The sequence below is a fragment of the Phocoena phocoena genome, chromosome 4 (assembly GCF_963924675.1).
Source record: "Phocoena phocoena chromosome 4, mPhoPho1.1, whole genome shotgun sequence".
NCBI classification, from domain to species: domain Eukaryota; kingdom Metazoa; phylum Chordata; class Mammalia; order Artiodactyla; family Phocoenidae; genus Phocoena; species Phocoena phocoena.
Genome location: NC_089222.1, coordinates 72,714,707 through 72,737,011, shown reverse-complemented (window position 1 = coordinate 72,737,011; position 22,305 = coordinate 72,714,707). Strand labels below are relative to the sequence as shown.

General features: G+C 38.6%; 2 protein-coding genes and 1 pseudogene across 2 annotated transcripts in view; 2 read left to right on the top strand and 1 right to left on the bottom strand.

Annotated features, from left to right (window-relative positions):
• Nucleotides 1-7,651, top strand: part of ACAP2 (ArfGAP with coiled-coil, ankyrin repeat and PH domains 2) — a 155,035-nt gene extending 147,384 nt beyond the window's left edge. The window contains exons 22-23 of the mRNA XM_065875727.1: nucleotides 482-543; nucleotides 6,420-7,651. Of these exons, the coding sequence (XP_065731799.1) occupies nucleotides 482-543; nucleotides 6,420-6,520 (163 nt within the window). The 3' untranslated portion in view covers nucleotides 6,521-7,651. The remainder of the gene's footprint in view (nucleotides 1-481; nucleotides 544-6,419) is intronic.
• A 7,924-nt stretch (nucleotides 7,652-15,575) lies between these two features.
• On the bottom strand, nucleotides 15,576-16,382 carry LOC136122338 (heterogeneous nuclear ribonucleoprotein D-like pseudogene; annotated as a pseudogene).
• Nucleotides 16,383-18,467: 2,085 nt separating this feature from the next.
• XXYLT1 (xyloside xylosyltransferase 1) overlaps nucleotides 18,468-22,305 on the top strand; it is a 191,274-nt gene continuing 187,436 nt past the window's right edge. The window contains exon 1 of the mRNA XM_065876655.1: nucleotides 18,468-19,021. Within this exon, the coding sequence (XP_065732727.1) occupies nucleotides 18,518-19,021 (504 nt within the window). The 5' untranslated portion in view covers nucleotides 18,468-18,517. The remainder of the gene's footprint in view (nucleotides 19,022-22,305) is intronic.

Here is a 22,305-nt window from a genome sequence, read left to right as displayed (position 1 = left end):
AACGTCTGTAGGTCAGAATATATCCCGAGTATTTATAGATAACACATGCTGTTTATACATCTGGAACTACCGTACCTCAGGGTGAACCAGAATGAACTTATGACAGGCTATTGCTTCCATTCTATAGAAGCAGTAATTTCAGCAGTTGGCATTTAAAGTTTGACAGGTTGCTTTAGGAGCCAGGAATTCTCTGTGTCTGGAGGAAGTAAGCTGCTAGAGGTGCTGCCAGGAACCTGCTTAAACCGAAGTGAAATGCCCTTGTTAGAAGTCTTTTATTGTCTTCTCTCATGAGAATTGTATAAGATAAAATACAGTATCTCAGATTGCTGGGCCTGATAAACTAAAAGTACTTTTGTTTCAGTGGCAAATACTGGTAAAAGAAAAAATTACATGAATACGTCTTAGCTGCATATGTAATTCATTAGTTTATGAATATTTATATGGTATAACTTATCTAAAAAATTCTTTTATTTAATTTTAGGTTACGTTTAGCAAGAATGAATGAAGAGATGCGGGAATCAGAAGGACTTTATGGACAGCCAGGTCAATATTCTACTAATAACCATACTGAAATGCAGTATAAGAAATGCATCCAGGAATTTATCAGTTTACAATTGGAAGATTCATAGTTCTTTAGCAAACTAACTTAATGCTACAGAGTTTTTATAAATTACTTGTAAATTGTGAGTTGTTAGGTATATATAGTGTACTTACTGAATTCTTGGGAGTGGCTCACTCCCAAGCCTTTAAAAATCCGTAACTATTCCTATTACAGAACACATTTACTTGCTGTATCTAACTCTGGCTGCTGACTTCTTTATCTGCTGTACAGATAGATGTCTTCCATATACATTCCAGAGAGGCGAATGGAATGATAACGTATCTTTATACCCTTACAGCAGCACAGCAGTCATTTTCTTTTTGGCTGTCAAGTGAATATAACAAAATTGTTTTCTTTTTGTTATTCAGGGAATTTCTATAAATTGTGTTCAGGGAAAAAAACAAATCACTATGTGTTGACATATAAAAGTCAGTATGGAAAATGCCTAGAAGAAGTTTATTAAATTAAGAGTTCCGTATTTGATCTAAAAATGAGTGGAAGGTTTAAGAATAAAATTTACCAGTAGGTTAAGAAGTCCATAATGCGAATGGAGTTAGTTTAAAAGATATAGGGAAAAGGTCAAATTTTATCTTGTACCTTTGCCCCAAGTAATTGTACAATATCTGTTGGCTAAATGGAAGTATTTAGAAGAATATTTCATGAGCTTGATGGCAAAGTAGACGTATTCTTATTAGAGAGAACTCAGGATCAGCTCAAGTCTCATTTTGAGTAATTTTTGAGTCAAGATGTCAAGAAAAGCAAGAAATGTTGCTGATCAGATTTCTTTCTTTGATGAACATATCCTGATTAGACATTCTTCACAAAGAAGAGAATAATAATTAGATCTCCAGTTTCATGAATTTGAGTATATGAATTACTAATTTATCTGTTTTAAATTCATATACATGCTGGTTAAAAATTTTAGGAATTCATGACTGAAATAATTGAGAATGTTCAGTTTTAAGTGAGTATGTTTGAGTTTTTTTCAATGACTACTAATATATTATTTTAAAAGTGGCTTGTGATATCATCTATCTTTCCTGTTTAAGTATGTTTTGAAATTTCTGCACTTTATGCTAGCTTCAGCCATTTACTTTTATTTTATCCAGATTAATATATAACTAAGATAAATATGGGGCCATTCCTTTCTCAGAGGACTGTATTTATTACTTATTTTTGGTCTAATTTAATAGGAACAAATAAGAACTTTGAGAATAGAGGCACTTCAGCTAGATACTTCTAATCTAGGGTGTCCCACTTTAATCCTATGGATCAAACAGTACTACTGACTCATGATGTACCAAGATGTAAGAGTGCTGATTAAGGGTGAAGTCTCAGCGTTAATTCTGAATTTCACCCATTTGTTTTAAACTTGAATGTTAGACTTTAAATACATTATAATTTTGTAACAGATATACACTTAAGTGATAGTATTACTAGGCCATTTTTGAGGCCTTTATGTTTAAGCACTTTAAAATGAAAATTATTCAAAGACTATGACCTGATTCGTGAGATAAGAGTGAACTTCAAGATTTTAAGTTAAACAGTTTTTTTTTCCTGACATTTTAAGTGTAAATGTTTCCTTAAGGTGTTTGCTGATGAAGCTGCACCCAGCTGGTTAGTCAGAAGGTCGGTGGGTGACTTTTCTCTGGAGCTGGGAAGCTTGGAAGGACAGGTCTTCTTATGTTCTTGCAGCTTCTAGTTCCACCTAAACTGCTCCGGCTTCTGCCCCCATCTAGGAGCCTTCAAGTGTCTCTTTCACTGTCGTTTTATATATACGTTTATGAGTATATACCTTCCGCTCAACAGTAGAAAAACAGATTTTTCCAATTTATTTGAATGAAAATTTGAAGAAAAGGCTTATTTAAAAAAAAAAGCTTGGGCTTCCCTGGTGGCGCAGTGGTTGAGAGTCCGTCCGCCTGCCGATGCAGGGGACACAGATTCGTGCCCCGGTCTGGGAAGATCCCACATGCCGCAGAGCGGCTGGGCCCGTGAGCCGTGGCCACTGAGCCTGCATGTCCGGAGCCTGTGCTCCGCAGCGGGAGAGGCCACAACAGTGAGAGGCCAGCGTACTGCAAAGAAACAATAATAAAAGTAAAAAAACAGGCTTTCCTACCACTCAAATTTTAGCTTAGAAAAGATTAAAAAATAGACCAGAAGTCTGGAAATGGTATATCAGCAGAATGAAATGAGATTCTGATTTGGTAATAATTAGATTTTAAATTCATTTGGGGGTCTCGTAGTTAAAGCAGAACAACTTTATACTTATACAGGTGACATGGTAAAATGGCTCAGCAGTTGCTCTCTGGCTTCTTTTCCTTTATGAGTCTTGGGAGAGCAGATAGTTTTGCTCAGGCAGCAGGTCTTTTTTCTTCTCTGCTTATCACTGTAAATTTCCCTCTCATAGATTTTGGTTGGTTGTTTTATCTAGATCCTTTTTTTGTTGCCTAGCAATAGAAGGAAAACTTGAGAATTCTGGGTAGTTTTAAAAGGCGGGTATTTTCAATTTTTGCATTATGAAGAGCCCTACCATTAAAAGACTCAGATATAATCTTTGGGAATGATGGACGTATTTCTAGGAAACCCCACTTTTGAACTTTCTGTCTACAACCCTATGGACCTGAGACTCCCTGTTTTTTGCAAGGCGACTTAAGAGCACACATTTCCTGAAGGGAAGATGTATCCTTCTTTGTCAGTTCCCACAACTCATAGGACTGGGTGGGTGGGTGCAACATCACGCCGTTCTCTCAATTGTTGGAAACCAGTTTGGTGGTTCCCACAGTCTCTGGCTCTGTGACTCCTCTTGATTGTTGGCAGAGTTTCTCAGCCAGTTGAAAATCACTGCTTTAGTGAACCAGTACTGGTTACGTGAGTATGTTGCTGATGAAGATTGATCATTGATCTAATCAGTTACAAAAAGGAAGCTGTAATCAGCCCAGAAGGGGCAGGATCATACACTGATCACCTGGGAGTAGGGTCTCACAAGCTGTCATATCTTTGAGGGGAGTATATTTTGAGAGCAAAATTAGCAAAATCTTGGATCATCACTGCTGTTGCAGTGCTTATTCTGAATACCAAAAATCAAGAACTGTTTTAAACTATCAGTGGAAATATAGCAGTCCACATTTCAAAAAACTCAGAACTGTCCAGGCACATGGAAAAGCTAACTTTCTGAAGAGAAATAAAATGTGATGAAGTAATTTAAAGAATATAACTTAGTATTACAAATATTGGGTGGTTAGTTGTTTACTGTTTATAATAGACTGTTAAATGTACTCATATGAACTTTCCAGGGCAACATATTCTGGGTCATTGTTTATGTATTCTAGTGTAGACAAGTTATATTTGCCGTGGGAAACATTCTAAATGATTAAAATTGTATTTAAAGAATCATATTGAAGTTCAGTTTGTGTTAACTATATTAAATATCTTAGTCACTATTGTTATTGTAACGTTTGCTTTCTGACAACACATTTTGAGGCCTAAGAAAGGTATTATATTGATAAGTCCCTTAATTAACATTTGGTTAGAAACTGAATGTTAACAAAAAGTTTTGTGTATGTGTGTGAAGGTGAGACTTCCTTTGTATTGTATTAACTCTTTTAAAATGTATTCAGTAAGTGAAACCAATGAGTAGTGTAGCACCAACACTTTCCTTCAAGGACGCATTTAATTCAGTCAATTAAAAAAATCTTATAATTTGTTTTGCATGGTACAATGGTTCTACTAAAATGTACTTGTGTAGTAGATACTTTAAAAACAAAAACTGGGAAACCACAAAAAGAAAAAAAAATCTCACAACCTGTTATACAAAATATGCATTGCTAATAGTAGAAGCCATATATTGCCATTGTACTGTTGTAATACTTAAGATTGCTCACCTGGTGCTATCTGTAAACTATTTGGCATTAGCATCTATTAGATACTTCTTCCTATTTCTTCTTGAATGTATAATGTGTGCCTTTTAAGTTATTTCTGGTGTTGAATGGTAAAATCAGTGTGGTATTTTTGTATTATAATCTGCACTTTACACTTTCTTGGAAAGTAAAACTCCAGACTCTCCAGTTTAAATAGTATTTTAAAAATATTTATAATGTTTACAATAAATATTTTAAATATTTGAATTCAACATCTAAGAATAAGAAAAAAATTTAAATGTTTTATATGGTTTGTTAAGTGATGTTTAATGTTTGTCTCTTCTCAGTTTATTTTATATCTTTTAGAGTGGCTAATAATGGGAATAGATTGTAGTTTGTCTTTTAATGTGGGGTAAACTTTTATGAAATGAAACATGGGTGTAATTGAATTGTCTTACCCATTGTTCCACCATATCAACCTTTATTGTTTTAGTAACAATAATATGAGTTAGATGTTACTCTTAGCCAACCTATTAAGATTCTCTTCTTACTGTATTTTTTCTTTTTAAAGTAGATTGATTGATTCAGGTCATGAGAAAATTTCCAGGGCTAAATGAAAAACTACGTAGAGATTTTAATAACTTGCTTTTTACATTGACTAAATATTAAAAGCATTAACATTTTTTTACTGAAAATCTTGGTTTATGCTATTAGACCTTTTACTAGATCTGTATCCCCCTCCCCCAGATTTTTTCTAATTCTCTGGCTTTTGGTATGACATCTGTTGCCTCAAAAAAATCTCACTTTTTGAAAGCTGACAGAACTTACTGCACTATTAACAACAACTGTAGCAATGAGTGTATAATAAGATGGATGCAAGGTATCTTATGGGGAATAATTATAAAACCATGTTCCAACACGAATCATCTAAAACAGTATTTGACAGTCTAAATTCTGTTTCCTAAATCAGAAAACAGAATTATGCCCAGCTTCTGCATAAAGCTAATATGTTTAACAGGAAGCATTCATGATGAATGATTCATCTTGAAAATAAGATTTCATTTTATACAAATCTTTTGTCTGAGGAGTTAGCCTTTATGTGTGTTATATATTTAGTTTTTCATTGCAAGAAAAATAGTATTCAATCCACTATAATATCAGTATCTATAATCTTCTCTACAAGCATATTTGTACGTATAAACATTTGCATTACTCTAATTTAACAGATGTCTTTGATATTTATTCCCCTTTTGTCATAGCATCCTTGCTCATATGACCTACAGTAAATGAAAAACTGACTAAATGTGAAATGATTTTAAAGTCATTTTCTAGGCTTTATTTTGTAAGCCTAGTAGAAAGTGGATTAGGTGCATTAGTTTGAGTTAAGAATTAAAGTTTGAGTAAAGACTTACTTTTTCACATTCTATTTAAATTAAAATGCCTTTAATTAAAAGATAATATTAAAACATGAGGCTTTTTTTCCCACATGGTTATTAGTTTTGTCTTGCTAATAACTTGCATCCAACAGAAACAGTAGTGTTTGTTTTTGGTCTTTTCTTTTGGCCTTGATCAAGGGAAGTATTTATTTAAAGAATGCTTTGTTTATTTAGAATGACGTGATTTACCTCATTTAGAATGACTTTTATTTCTCATGTGTTAATAAATGTATTTCTTTATATTGCTTTAAAACACTTGCATCTTTGCTCTTTTCTAACTCTGAACTTTCCTCTGTGGCTGCATCTGAGGTGCTTTTTTCAGGTATAGTTTTTTTTTTTTTCTTCCACTGTATACTTTTCCAACACTTATATTTAGTTGGTCTTTTTTCTTCCAAAAATGCTCATCTGAACAAAATTTTAATGTAATGAATTATAAAATAGTTACTAGTCGTAAAAATGAATGTTGTTTATTAATACTTTCAATTGTGTAAATTTTTAAAATCTCCTCATTTTACTTTCATGCAGGTGATGAAACTTACCAGGATATTTTTCGTGATTTCTCCCAAATGGCATCCAATAATCCAGAGAAACTAAATCGTTTCCAGCAAGATTCACAGAAATTTTGAATTTTTTTAAGAAGGGGAAAATAGTAAATCTGGTGACTCCCTAAAGTATACATCTGAAAGCTCACAGCTTTTTACTTCTTTAATTCTACTTACTTACTTTTAGTAGCTATTGAGTTGTTTGGGAAAAAGGTACCCGTTCATTGATATTTTTATAAATCAAAACATAGATCTCTAGTAGTTGGGAGAGGAACCTACTTTAAGACTTCTTTTATTAAAAAAATTTTTTAAAGCCTGTTTAAAGGGCTATTTTTTATAGATTAAAATTTAAATCTAGACTTAGGCCATCTCTAGTTTACAAGATGCTAAGAGTTTAGACAAAATAATCTTTTTTTCCCAGTGGGTGGTAGCATTGAATTTTTTCTTCTGTGCACTGTGCCCAGGATCGTTCAATCAAGCATATCGGCATCGAGTGGGAGCCTGATGTCCTCCTGCCTGACTTGAGAATATGTCTTTGCTTTAGCTTCCCTGATGTTGGTGATTCAGAAATAGTTTTTTTCTGTTTGTTTGTTTGTTTCTTGGTAGCCTAGCTGTCATATACACAATATGTAATTTAATTATTAGAACTAGAGAATATATGCCCCCCCATTTGCTCAAAAATGCAGTTATATTCCTCAGTTATTGTCCAGTACTTTAACGTACATACAGTGGCTGTACAGATTGACATAACTCAGTCCTTTAGATTTATTCCATTTTATGAAGGAAAAAAAAAAACAACCCTTGACAATAGTTTTTTTTTAATTACCAAAAGAATCTCATAGAAGTTGTAGTTCTTCATTGTTTAGTTGATTTCCTAAAACCTTGACAAATTTATTGATGTAACAAAACTGTGTTTCAAAGGTTACTTGAATGTTGCAAAATTATGCTTTCATCAGTTGTAACTATCAAAGGAAAAGTTGACTTATAAAATAATGTAGAACATTTTTATATTTGAAATGTGTCCTTTTCCAGATACATTTTTGCTGTTGCTCCTAGTGAACGGAAAAATATCTCTGTAAAAGGAGTAAAAAAGACTCAAGTTTTTTTAGTTTGTACTAAAATATACAGCAATAAATGGCTTTTTAATTCTTCTAACATCTCCTGTGTACTTGTTGTACACGGTATACATTCTTTTAAATTATAGCATCTATATAGCTTTAGTATTTAGTTACATGAATCACAGACCCTTGAATTCCAAAATATTATGGGTATACTAATTTTCCAGGTATATGCTACAGATTAGTCTGATTCTATCTTTGATTGACATATCTTGTCAGGAGTATAAAATAAGTAATTTGCCTTATGGTTTCTTTCTGATATTGTCATAATTAAGTTTAACTTTCTTTTTCAAGTTACATGTAAGTAATATTATTGATACTCAGTTTCTAAATGAGAGGTTTTTAAACTTGAGTTGCCAAATGAGTACAGAAATTATATTTCATTGGGTAGATAATAAATTTTCTAACATTTTCCCACCAGTAAGTAGAGTTTTCTAAGTTGACTGAACATCAAATCAGAATGTCTAAACAGGAATTATACTGACATAAATTCGTATCACAGAAAAGGTTCCATATTTGTTTGGCCAAATTGCATGCATATAATGCTTATTTAGTAATAATTGCTGTGTATTAGATAAGGATACAAATATATTTAGGGATTATTTCTAAGGAAATGCTAACTTCCAAAGCCTTGTATTTTAATTGCAACAATACCAGGAACCTTAAATCTTTCCTGTTTCACCTCAGAGTCACAGGTCACCGGGCTTTGCAAAAGTCTGATTTGTAGCATTTTTATTAGTGTACTTTGAAATTAATTGTCCGAAAATCTCAAGGAGAAGGAAATATGTTGAGAAAAGAAAGAAACAAAGAAAGGAAGAAAAGAAAAAAAGAGAAAAGAGAGCCTCGCTTTTCCTTTGTAGTGCCTATTCCTGTTTTGCTCCTAGGGATTCATCTGACCTTTATCTGAGGAAGCCTAGGCAGTTTACCTTTTGGATCCAGCCTTTGGTCTTCAGATCACTTCTGGGATCTCTGGTTGTAAAAGCAATTCTTGATCATACTCTTAACTCCTGTGGCTTCAGTCATGAGTTGTTAATGTGGCAGTAATTAATGTCTACTTAAATTTAATTGTTAGAGATGTATTTGAAGTACACTAAAAGATCATGGTTCTGAATATCTTCAGAGAAAGTGAAATCTTTAACAGTACAGGGAGCCTGTACATACAAAAATATACTTCTGTGGCTTGACTTCTTGAATATGCGGAGGCCCAATTTTGATTAAATTTGGCAGAAATGATGCAGGAGTAACAGCAAGGTTTTAAAGTAAATTAATGGTTACAAGTGGTTACAGAGTAGGTTGGCTCTTAACCAAGGTGAATTAGCTGTGTCAACTAATAGCCTTTCTGTAGTATGTAACAAATCTTAGTTTCATTATGCTGTGAATTATTCAGTATCATATGATAAATTATAGTTTAAACAACGTTAGTCATACTCTTGGGCTTCAGAAATCAATTTGACTGTCCTTTGTTTTCATTCCCTCACTGATCTGCTGGTATTAGTTTCTGATTCCTTGTCATTATTCCATTAACTCATTAACTTAAAAGTTAGAGTAATCTGAAAATAAGAATAGCAGTACTATGAGGAATTCATAAAATACAGTTTCATGTTAGAACTAGACTAAAGGTAATTGCGTAGTTATTTGCAGTTTTTTCATTGTAACACTTACATGTTTAAGATTTCTAAGGTTTTAAAAATTACCTTTGGTACAATCCTTAGAAATTCAGAAATTTCCAGGGATTCACTATATTACATTGTTTACCTAATTTATACTGGTCTTTGTAGATTTTAATCAACTTTAGTGTTTACTTTGTAAAACATACAGATTTTATTTGGAATATTATTTTGGTTCTTCATGGGTGCATTTTGAAAAAAACTTATACTTTCACAGTCTGGACACCTTAAGTTTGTGATGTGTTAAAGCAGTATTTTAAAAATATAATTTTACACATGTGAAGTGGGGTCACGATAAACCAAATTGTATTTAAGATTAAATTTACTATCCATTTTGAATAAGACATTCCCATATCACTCTTATATTGTGGAATTAACTTTCCTGTTTGATAGCACTTTCGACTATGGACATGAGCTGGAAAAATGCTATATTTTTATAGAATTGTCTGTTCAGAATGACTTCAGACCTGCATGATATAGTGGAAAGAGCACTGACTAGTTGCTTACTACTCTTACTGGATTCAGAGCTCCTCACAAATAAAATGAGTGGGACGAAACAAGGTGTTCTGTAACAGCATCCCTTGCTGTACTGTTCCGCTGCTCACATCTGCTCACAGTGTGCTTTGCCGTTACTCACAGTAGGACTTCTGAGATCTTAATCTAAGAGCACCAACAGTGTCTCTTCTTTGATCCTGGGCTGCTCCTCTTGTTTTACAGAGCAGGTCACTGGTTTGTTGGTTGGTGGCGTAGCTGACACCAGAACCCCTGTCTGACTAGTAGTCAGAGGCACTTTACTCATATCGTGAAATGATTTGAAATCCTTGTAAAGCAGCAAAATTGGATAATGACTGCCAGCTTTCCTTGTGCTTTGATAACGAAGACTCCAAGTATTCTGGAGAACCTGGATATAAAATTACTTTGAAGGAATAGATTAGGGTTTAAATACGTTAAATTGTAGGGAATTTTATATGTTTGCAATAACAAACATTGATGAAGGCAAAACGTTGTAAAGGCAATTCGAATTCACATATGCTTATCAATTTCTTGATGCTTCTAAATGAAGACGACTAAAAGGGGCATGGATTCAGTTTGGCCAAATCCTGACATCTATAAATATGATTTGGGGGGCATCCTTTTCTATTTACATAAATTTATCTACTAAAATAAGGTAATGGGGGGAGGGAAGTAAGGTTTGATTAAGTAAACTTTTCTCTACACTGCTCTTTTCACTATCTTATGTACTAGATTTTCTTATTTTTCCTCAACACACCTCCCACCTTTTGGGTGTTCATTTTAAACAGGGAAAGCTCGCTACATTATAAAGAATGTTGGCACCATTTATTTTACACAAAGGCTAAAGGTTAACTTTTGGAAGTGATGAGCTACTTTTCTATATGTGTTTACTCGTGCTTTGTGATATTTCTGGATCATTCCAGTCATAAAGACTTATTACATGTAATATTTCCTGCTACCTGTGAAAAGGTATATTTTAAAGAATGTATAACCAACAATCCATTTACTTTTTATTAGTATGTAGAGGATTTATTTGTATCTAATTCATGAATGTAGTTTTACTGTAGGATGTCACTGTAAATGGAACAAAGTACATTATCTTTATAGTTATTCTAAAATGTATATTATGTAAGAATTGTAAATATTATACCTGATTAAACTCTTTGTATGCCAAGAAATTATGTCAAGTCAATAAAAATCTCACCTCTGGCGTAGTTCTATTATGCTCAGACTTCCACTTTATTGTGAACTACAATTGCAGACATACCTGTTAACAACTGTCACGTTTAAGGTCCTGTATTCCTTTCTAACTCTGTCACACTGGTCCAGATTGATCCTATTTGCTGATTGCTTCAACCATGAAATCCATTTTGATCTTTTAAATATTTTCTTCTGCCTGATCACAGAGCTGTATGGCTCCCAGTTCATTAGCTAAACACCACAAAAGGCCTTTTTTGCTGTAGCTCTAATTTTTTTCTATTACGATTGAGATATCTGTTGAAGTTTCTAATCTAGGCAATTACACTCAATCCTTTTAGTAAACAAACAAACAACATGTTTTTGCATGAAATGAGATTGAAGGAATAGAGGCTTGAAAGAACAGACCTGGAAGTGAATTGCCTGCTTTTGCCTTTCCTTTAAAAGTTAGTTGCAAGCAGACACTTAAAACTTTTCTATGTAATTTGCTTTATTCCACTTCATTTCATTTTCATAATAGTTGTTTGACAAAGAGAATCCAAACTGACAGTAAATGTTTTCAATGAAAACAGCCTACTATTTCGTTATTACAAAACAGTGCTTTTTCATCGTCGAAAAATGTTCAAGTAATGATAAGTAAAAAGAATTCCATCCTAATTCCGTCACCTGCCTGTGATGTTCACGTGTGGCTAGTAGATGGTAGCTACTAGCTACATGTGGCTATTGAAATTTAATTAAAATTAGACAAAATTAAGAGTTCAGTTCATCTGTGGAATTGCCACATTTAAGAGCTGACTAGCCATGTGCCCAGTGACTACTGTTTTGAACAGGGCAGATAACAGAGCATAGTCATCCTAGGAAGTTCTATTTGACAGTTACCAAGTACGGGGCAAGCTGTTACTTCTTTGGTATATACCCTTCTAGACCTTTGGGTGTATGTATTATATTTATATACAATGGGATCATACTGATTTGCCAACTGCTTCTTTCACTTAATAAGTGAGGAACAAGTTTCTAAGTCCTTAAGTAATCTGCATCACTTTGGGAAGGATTTCTTTAAATGTTTTTGTTATGGAAACTTTCAAACATGTACAAAAGTAGAGACAGTAACTTCAGTAGCTGTTAGCTCATGGCTCACATTGTTTTATCTATACTCCCACCCATTTTTCCTCTTCCTCATTTTTTGTAAACCAAATGCCAGACATTTCAACAAATCGTTGAGTATGTCTCTAAATATCGTATGATAGCGCTTATTACGCAGAATCTTAAAAAAATGATACAAATGAACTTATTTACAAAACAGAAAACAGAACAAACTTAGGGTTACCAGAGGGGAAGGGTGGTGGGGGGTTGGCGTTAATTAGGGAGTTTGGGACTGACTTGTACACGTGGCTAAATTTAAAACAGATCACCAGCAGGGACCTACTGTGTAACTGCAGGGAACACTGCTCAATATTATGTAACAACCTAAATGGGAAAAGAATCCGAAAAAGAATAGATACATGTATATGTATAACTGAATCACTTTGCTGTACACCTGAAACTAACACAACATTGTTAATCAGCTCTCCTCCAATATAAAATAAAAAGTTAAAAACATAAAGGGGGAAAAAAAGGACTGTTTTAAAAAAATCATATCACCTTCCTTAAAATATGAAACTATGTAGTCAATATTCAAATTTTCCCAATGTCTTAAGTGTGTTCTTTAAAAAAAGATTTTTCAAATCAGAATTCATGTAAGTTCCATTCATTGCAATTGGCTAATATATCTCTTGAGTCTCTATAGGTTCTTCTATTTATCACTTTAAAAAATTTCCCTTATAGTTTGTTGAATACATCACTTTTAATGACAGCATCTTTATTTTAGTTTCACTTTACTGATGAACATTTGATTTCAATATCTTGTCATCATAAACCTAGTTCTTCATTACCCTTATGGCTAAATATTTGAGTACATTCTTCCTTATTTCCTTAGGATGAATTCCTAGATGTGAAAATGCTGGTTCACAATGGGTGGGTATATTTTTGAGGCTCATTCAATGAGTCAGGCACTGTGTTAGGTACTGGGGATATTACGGTTAAAAAAAAAAAAAAGACACACTACCTGTTCTCTTGAAGTCTTGCCTTCTTGCAGTGGAGAAAGATAGGACTGGGCAGTTCATAGGTGGCCCTCATGGGATCCCTGAGGATGGTGCCTCCTCTGGACACTGGACGCGTTGGTGTTTAGAGACCATTCCTCAAGGCAGTGACATCTAAGCCAAGGTCTGAAGCCAGAGCGGTTGGCTCCCTGAAGAGCTAGGGCAGTACTTTTCAAACTTTGGCTTGTAAAAGAATCACCGTCGAGGCCCAGGCTCACTGAAGATAATAGGGCCTGAGCCATTGTGTTTTTACCAAGCTCCCCGTGGTTTCCAATGCCAATCAAAATTTGAGACCCTTGTCTCAGAAAGAAACATTCATCTGGATAGGAGAGAGAACTGAAAGTTCTCTTAGAAAGATTTTAGTATTGCCAGAGTTCCCTCCAGGAAAGTTGTGTCAATATACACACCCCCATCTACTGTAGAGGAGTGTCTTTTTCTCTGTATCTTTGACAATATTGGGTAGTGGTCAGTAAAGAAAAAAGCCTGCTAAACTATCAGATTTCTATGTTACATTACAGATGTAGAAATCATACAACAGGAAAAACCATCTCCCCTGGCTAGAAGTCAGAGAACTTGACCACAGTTAAAGTTAGAACTGAAGGGTCACTTGCCGACCAAGTTCTTGTCTATTTAGTCATATTGTTATACACCCAGATATATCTATTTTAAGCTGAGAAAATAGCGCATAACATCTGACACACTACATACTTTCTCTTTTTGTTTAAAAAGACTTTATTCATTTTTGATAAGGGAAAGGACAATCTCAATGTCAACTTGTCATCTAATCATAAATTTGAATTTACAGGATTCACTGCCCTAAAGACACTGTATCTACTGACTGACAACATAGCTTAAAATGAAAATCTCCTTTCTGTTCCCTAAGGTTGCATGTTGAAAGAATTAAACAGTCCTTTGCAATAGTCAGCATTGGTACTTGGCCTAGGTGTAAGATCAAAGAGCAAAACAGGAGCAAAAGAAGGCCGAAAGCATAACTTGATTGCCCAGTGAGTACAAACATCATTGGAACAAAGAAAGTTGCAGGCACCAGATAAAAAAGGCAGGTTCATTAGCATAAAAAAATTACACTTGGTTGAAGGTGAGGTCAGCTATTCCACACGTTAACATGTATGCCAATCCTAATGGCTAACATGGAACCACAGAAACAAAAACAGAGACCTTAAATTCAGTAACTACACAATGTAAAATTCAAAATGGAATTTACCCAGGTCATCCTACAAAATCTATAGCTAAAACTGTTTTTCTTTTTAATGCACCAGGAAGATCTGTTGTAATGACATGAGTTGGTCACACTTAGACTTGCATTTATATAAGATTTAAGGGATACCTTTCCCCACTATTCCTTATGTCTGAATATGGATATGCTTAACTACCCAGCTCATGCACTAACTGCGCTAAAAATGATGAAACAAACTACCATGACTTTTTCTAAGAACTCACACCACATCAGCTAACACCCAATATAGCTTCCTAAAAATGCCCCGACAGAAAACATTTTGTTCAGTTTGGTGCTTGCTGTGACATAACACCAACAGAATAGTGTACAACTACTTTAGTTACTCAGCCGCTACTTCAAATATTTTAATCTAACTTTTGTTCAGACTTTAATAACTTCTTACCTATTTGCCAAAATCCTTGTGTTAAATGTAACTACATCTGATATTCTTAAACTGTAGCTCCTGTAACACAGTTCAAGTGTTTTTTTCCCCTGGGTATATCTAGACATTTTAATCAAGAAAACAAAGTTATGCTATTATGATTAGCCAAAGCTCTTTCCAGCAGACCACTGAATACAGCAAGTCATAACAAATGCCTTCCCAGAGACAAGAACAAAGCAAAATATTTTCTATTCATAAAAGGAGCTAACAGCATGCTTTGTGCCATTAAAAAGCTACTTTTCAAAATATAACCAGAAGACTTACGGTCTACTAGAAAACTTCCACTAATCACACACTATAACTAAGCCACAGAAACTTTCATGACAAAGGCTCCAGATATACAGAGAGAAAACAAAGTTACGTGGAAACCTCAGTTAACAGGGAAATGAAGCCTTAGAAGACAGAATACATCTAACAAATATGGGGAACAGAGTAGACACTGTAGCTGGTTAGTAAAGGACCACAGTTTCTCCCTGTATCAACACTCCCTACAAAATTGTACCTTAATTATCACTTATTTAAAATTACACTTTTACAGAGATATTTAGTACCTGACTCAGAAAAACAATCGCATTTATTTGAGGTTTAACATGAAATCATACAAATAAAATTTGTATAAACACAAATCCACATCGAGTCATAACACAGCAAAAAAAAGTAAAAACAAAACTAATTGGCGGCTACATGCAGTTGGACACAGTTGTGTCTTGTACACTAGAAAGTCTTTTACAAAATAATCATCTTAGATCAATAGAAGACCAAACTTCAATGTTGTCCTTGCAAGATGGGTTGCTTTAGCAATCTCTTCCTGTTTTCTCCAACGTCCCTTTTTAATATGGCTGGTAATTATTTTGGTGATTGCCATCCCCTCGAGATGCCTTGCCATAAGTGCTCTGTTGGCCACTGTAGTCTGCATATCCGTGCATATCCATAGTTCCCATAGTTATACCCAGTATAACCATAGCCGCCATAGCCACTATAGTTTTGATCACCATCATAAGCACTATTGTAATTTCCATATCCTTGATCATAATAGTTATTAAATCCTTGGTTCCAGTTTTGGCCCTGACCTTGGCCATGACCCCTAGTACCTCCTTGTCCACCAGCTGCAGCACCTCTTCCTCCTTTTTGTTGTTGCTGTTGCTGCCTATATACCTCTTTGGGTTGTGCAACTTTGATTTCACACTTCCCAGAACCAATTTGATATCTGCTTTCTACCAATTTCTTTACTGGCTCTCCGTCTGTATATGTAATAAAACAAAATCCTCTTCTTTCATTTGTTTTTGTATCCATGGGAAGTTCAATATTTTCAATCTCTCCAAAGTCTCCAAAATATTCTTTAATTTGTTCTTCCAAAGTATCTGGGTTCAATCCACCCACAAAAACCTTTTTGGGGGGTTCCTTCCCCAAGCTTTGGCCCTTTTAGGGTCTATCAATTTGCCATCCAGCTTGTGTTCTTTCAGTTTCAAAACCTTATCAACACTAGCAGCATCTTTGAAACGCACAAATCCAAATCCTCTTGATCTTCCAGTGACTGGATGTGTTTTCATTGTGCAGTCTACAACTTCTCCAAATCGAGACAAATATTCAGTCAGATCTTTCTTGCTTGTATCCCAGCTCAAGCCTCCAATAAACATTTTACCGTCATCCTGCTGATTCACATAACACATTAATTTTTCTTTATGGTCAAAGAATTGAGGATGAAGAAGCTTGGAGAAAAGACCAGTCTCTTGAGTATTTTCCTGTGTCTACTGACTTCCTATGTAAAATTTAAATTATCTTGTTCTTCATTTGTTATCCATAAATTCCAGGAGTAGTGATCTTATAAAGGTCTGAAAAAATATATTTGTTGAATAAATTCCAGAATAAATGGCAGAGGAAAAAATCCACCTTATTGATCGTGTAGGTGGGTGGACTAAAAGGTAAAATTCCAGAATTATTTCCCCCTTATTAATGAACAGTAATTAGAATGTAATAATACAATGGTAGCACACAGTGGTGGAGATTCTGTGGTACATGTAATAAAGTCTTAATGGATATTTGGGGTTTAGAATTTGTAAACACTCTAGAAAAGCTATGATTGCTAAACTGTATTTTGTACTTGTTGGGTATTTAGACTTTGTTTTAGAGTTTGGTGTTTCTAGCATAGTTTATATTTATTGTTTACTAAGTGTCAGACACTATTCTAACTGCTTTTTATCTATTATCTCTCATAACCCTATGAGGCATAAGTACTAATATTAGCCCCATGTTACATAGGGGTGTGATTGCAGCTCAGAGAGATTACCTCCCTTGAAGTCTAACAACTCCTAGTTAGCTGTAAATCCAGCTCTCTGGTGCCTGTGGGAGCAGCTGTGCTCAGGGTCTTCCTACTCTGCCATCTTGCTTCCCCCCGCACGTGCCCAAATCCAGCTCTCTTAACCACAATGTCATCTGCTGAAGCTTGTGGTAAAATACACTCAACTCAGAGTCTGAGTTATCACTTTCAGTGCTAATCTTGGCTGGAAGTTTGGGCTTTGGAAGTGGTATGGCTTGAGTGGGGATCCATTATTTACTAGCCAACTAGATTTGGGCAGTTCACTTCTCTAAATCTCAATTTCCTCAATTGTAAAGTGCAAATAAGCAAATAATACCTCTACCTCTTACAGCTGTGTGGATTAAATGAACTAAAGTAATACCTGTTACTAAAGTGAGATAATTCTGCTATTGTTCCCCACCCCCCAAGGTGAGTAGCATGTATTGAACTTGTTGCTAAGCACTCTTTAGAGGTCCAAGGTTTTTCAGAGAAGTGTTGCTCCAACTGAAAAGAAGAAGAGTTAAAAACGAGATGAATTGTGGTTCTGGGGACCACACATTCAGAAATAATGGCATGGCACAGTAAACGGGTGAGAGAATTTGTGATTGCATTTGTGCCTGCGTTTTCACCTGCACCTCTTTCAAGCATGCAGACCACTTGTACATGTTTACGTAAACACTGTAGTGTGTCATTGGTCCTCAGAAGACTCAAGTTAATGGGCTTTTATGTAGTTGGCAGTGTCCAGCTATATTGTCAAACCTGCCACTGTGTGACCCTGGGCAAGTGACCTCAGTTATGCTTCAGTTAAGAATTTGCAAAACTACCGGGTACATATTAAGCCTCTTTTAAAGTGTTAAAGTTAAAAAAAAAAAAGTATCCTTTAGATTGCCTCTGGTCCGCCTCAGAGGTGCCAAGTGAGGTGAGCAGGACATTTACACCTCTGGTGTCAATCCTACTTCACCGAGAATAGGGAGGGAGTTGCTAGTTTAAATTCTTTAGCCCCAGATAGTCTCCAAGGTGTGAAAGGAGTCGGGGAGAGGACTTAAAGCCTTCAAGAAATTAGGGTGGAAAAGGTATATAGAGAAAATTTTTCTTTGTGAGTCCAGTTTAGTCTTTTTGCTACCGAAGTCTTAGCTTCGGTTTCTAGCGTCTGGGGCTGGGCACTTAAGAGGGCCATTTTTCACGGACGGTACAGCCAGCGGGCTTGTATGCCCGAGTCCTCACCGGCTTCTCTGACCACTCTGGGGCGGCTCCTGCGGACCCGCGGCGCATCCCCGATGTAATCCTTCTGAGCCTAGGACCCAGCGGCTGCCGGGCAGCCCTGGCCCCGCCTCTCGGCGCATCAGCGCCCGCGGATTGGTAGCGCGGCTCCGCCTCCGCCATGGCTGCCGCCCGCCGCCGGGGCTACTAAGTAGCTGCAGGGGTACTGTTCTCCGCTGCGGCTCCCCGGCCGCCCTGTCCGCGGGAGGGTGGCGCATGGGTCTCCTCCGAGGCGCGCCCCCATGCGCTCGGGCTATGGCGCGTCTGGGCGCTGTGCGCTCCCACTACTGCGCGCTGCTGCTGGCCGCGGCGCTTGCCGTCTGTGCCTTCTACTACCTCGGCTCCGGCCGGGAGACCTTCTCCAGCGCCACCAAGAGGCTGAAGGAGGCCCGCGCCGGAGCCCCTGCCGCGCCCTCGCCGCTGGTGCCGGAGCTGGCGCAGGGCTCCGTGGCGCCGGCCCCGGGTGCTAAGGCCAAGAGCCTGGAGAGCGGCGGGGCCGGGCCGGTGGACTACCACCTGCTGATGATGTTCACCAAGGCGGAACACAATGCCGCGCTGCAGGCCAAGGCCCGCGTCGCGATCCGCTCCCTGTTGCGCCTCGCTAAGTTCGAGGCGCACGAGGTGCTTAACCTGCACTTCGTGAGCGAGGAGACCAGCCGCGAGGTGGCCAAGGCCCTGCTGCGGGAGCTGCTACCGCCCGCCGCCGGCTTCAAGTGCAAGGTGAGCGGGGCCTCAGCCGGAGGTTCCGGGTGGGTAGCTCGGTCAGCGCGCGCGCCCGGCCAGGCTCCAGGGGTCAGGAGGGAGGTGTCTTCGTTGCGCTGCCCACTGCCAACGCCAGTAGAAGCCTAACCTCTCAACCCGATCCCCCTGGCTGAAGTGTGCATTCACAGCACGCTGGAGGCGTCGTCCGGGGGCGTGTCCGGGAGCCTCGTTGTTAGCCGACTACCCTGACCGCGTCTCCCCCTTTAACTGCGGCCTCCTTGAGAACTGGCACTCCCCGTCTTTGCTAGCGTTACAGGATTCAGCAGTCAGTGCCTTCAGAGCCTGCCCCTCTTTTTATTCTTCTCAGTCTTTGACTTTTTTTAAAAATAAATTTATTTTGTTTATTTTATTTTTGGCTGCGAAGGGTCTTCGTTGCTGCGCGCGGGCTTTTCTCTGGTTGCGGCGATGCGGGGGCTACTCTTCCTTGTGGTGCGCAGGCTTCTTATTGTGGTGGCTTCTCTTGTTGGGAACACGGGCTCCAGGTGCGCGGGCTTCAGTAGTTGTGGCTCACGGGCTTAGTTGCTCCGCGGCATGTGGGATCTTCCCGGACCAGGGCTCGAACCCGTGTCTCCTGCATTGGCAGGCGGCTTCTTAACCACTGTGCCACCAGGGAAGCGCCTCAGACTTTTACTTTTGAGGATGGAGCAGGTCATTTGAACGTACCAATATGCTTCTGGTGCATAGTCTGCTGGACAGGGTCTTCGGCCGCTTGAATTGTTCAGGTTACAGTGACATTTCTCATAGCTCATTTTCTCTAAGGTATTTCAGTCGGAACTAGTCAAGCCCAAACCCAGCCAGTGTGAACCATCTCATCTCCTCTGTGTGCCCCCTTCTCCCCTACCCTCAAGGGTCCTGAACCCATTTAGAGAAGCACCGGGTTCCTCCCAGGAGGTACAGATAAGATCTGGGGAGAGCAGAGCTAGTCACCTTGTCCCAGGCTGGACCCACCTGCGTCCCCATCATCTCGCTTCACCTCCTGGCTCTGCTTGTCAGAGATTGGATTCCTAGCTTAGAGTTAATGGTCTCAGTTAAATTGCTTGCCTCGTTTTGACCTAACAGTTGCACAGAGGGAATCCAAGGTCTGATTTTGGGATAGAAATAGTAGGTGATCCTAAAGGATGGAGCCTGATGGTGGGGGGACGGGCGGTGAGGCAAGAGTAGTGTTCCATGTGTTTGTGCCCAGTGAGTGACTAAGGGGAGCTGATGCCAGGATCCTGCAGGGTTCAGGGGTCTGCTGTTTGTTGTCTTCAGAATCAAGTTCTAATTTCTTGGTAGGGCTGTCTGTGTTGTGGCCCTGGCTCTCCTCTTCTGCCTACCTTCTTGTCTAACCCCCAACGTGCACCTTAGATCTTAACTGTACTGAATGTGCCTTTACATAAGCTATACTTTTCACCCAGAATGTCCTTCCTTCCTTCCTGGGCCCTTGGCCACTCTTTACTTAGTTTTCACCTTCCCCCAGGAATGTCCATAGACTCGGGGACAATCTGTGCCCAGCCCTCCACAGCTCTCCTTTCCAGCTTCCCCCCATAGCGTCAAAAGTCTGTCCTCTGCCCAGAACAAATGACCCCATCTGGAACACCCACCATAGTCAGGGAGAGGTACCTGGGCCTGGATTCCATGGTACAGGAGGCCAAGAATCCAGGTCCTGGAGCTTGTGGCTGGCCAGGCCCTTGACACCCACTGTCTGACCTGGGGTTTTTCAGCCTGGGGCCCATCGCATTTGCCCTAATTGCCGTCTCTGGAAGTAGGGCCTGGCAACCTGTTCCAGGTGGTCCTTGGGACTTTAATGTTTGAGAAATTCTGTGCTAGTCCAAGGGAGAAAACCAAGGGCCCTTGATCATAGGGCCAGTCTGGGCAGAGCTGGGATTTGACCGGCTCTCCAGACACTGCCTTGAAGACCAGCATGTCATCTCTTCACTTTCTGAGTCAGAGGTCACAACTCAGGCCTATCTCCTCCATTGCTAGGGCTCTACTGTCCCCTTCTCGAGCTCCAGCCACAGTATCTTGTTGCAAACTCAGTGCTTTCCAGCCTACATGCCTCTGCTTCTTTCATTCCACTGTCAGGATACTCTTTCTGTGTGCGTCGCCGAGTCTTGCCCATCTTTGGATACCATCCCTTCCTTGGAGCTGTCCAAGGAACCCCCATTCAAAAGGCACATCTTCCTCTTCCTCGTGTACCTCCCTGGTGCTGTAGACTCTACGACGTCTTATCTCCCATCCCTATGCCTGGCACATAGTGGGCACCAGAAATACTTGTCCAGGGCAGGTCCAGTCTCAGGGCCAGCTTCCCTTCTTGGAGTCTGTGTTTCATGCTTTGACTCCTTCCCTCTGCTGGGCCCAGTTCTGACAGCCATAGCCATCACCCAAGGCCTGAGGCAGCTGCAGATGACCTGAGGGAATTGACACCACCCCTACTGAGGCATGAGGAATGAGGGTCTGGGGGCTTTCAGCCAGATGGCTGTGTTCAGATAAGGGTTTATCAGTTCTAGCTAAAATTGCTCCTGTTCCTTTTGAATGATTTTTTGTGAATCTGTTTTCTGTTTGTGACAAAAGTTGCTCTTTTTGTTTTATTTTTTTCTTTAAATATGCAGTCCTAAAAGGTTTGCCTCATTTTAGTTGTCATTTAATTCTTCCTCAGGTTTGGAATGTGTCTTCTGGTACCACTTCACACATGCCTTTCCCTCTACCTGGAGTACCTCCCACCCCACCCCCCCTCTTCCTTAACTGGTACTCTGCTTTCAGGTCTCAGCATAAATGTTATTTCCTTGGTAAACCTTTCCTGAGCCCCCATTGTACATTCTCATCACACCAAGGACTTTTCCTTAGTAACATTTCTCACAGTTGTCATTATGTAATTATTGAATGAGTTATTTGTCTACCTTGCTAGACTGTAAACTCCTTAAGGGCTTGGACCCTGACCTCTCTTAAGTGTATGCCTAGCAGCGAGCATCAAGTCTTACATATGGGAGTGCATCTTATATGAGAATTATTTTTTCAGTATTAATTAGGAAGAATGACACTAGAAATTCTCACCCCAGTTGCATCACAGCTGGAAGGGATTTTCAAGAGCATATAGCAACCCAGGTGAGGAAACTTGCCTAAGGCCACTTGGGGAGTTACTGACAAGGCTGGGGGCTAGACTCAAGTCCTAGGCCAATGTTTTTCTCTTTGTACCATGTTCCGCCTTTAAGGAGCACTTCTCTCTTGTAAGATAAGGTAAAAGAACAGTCCACTCCCCGGGA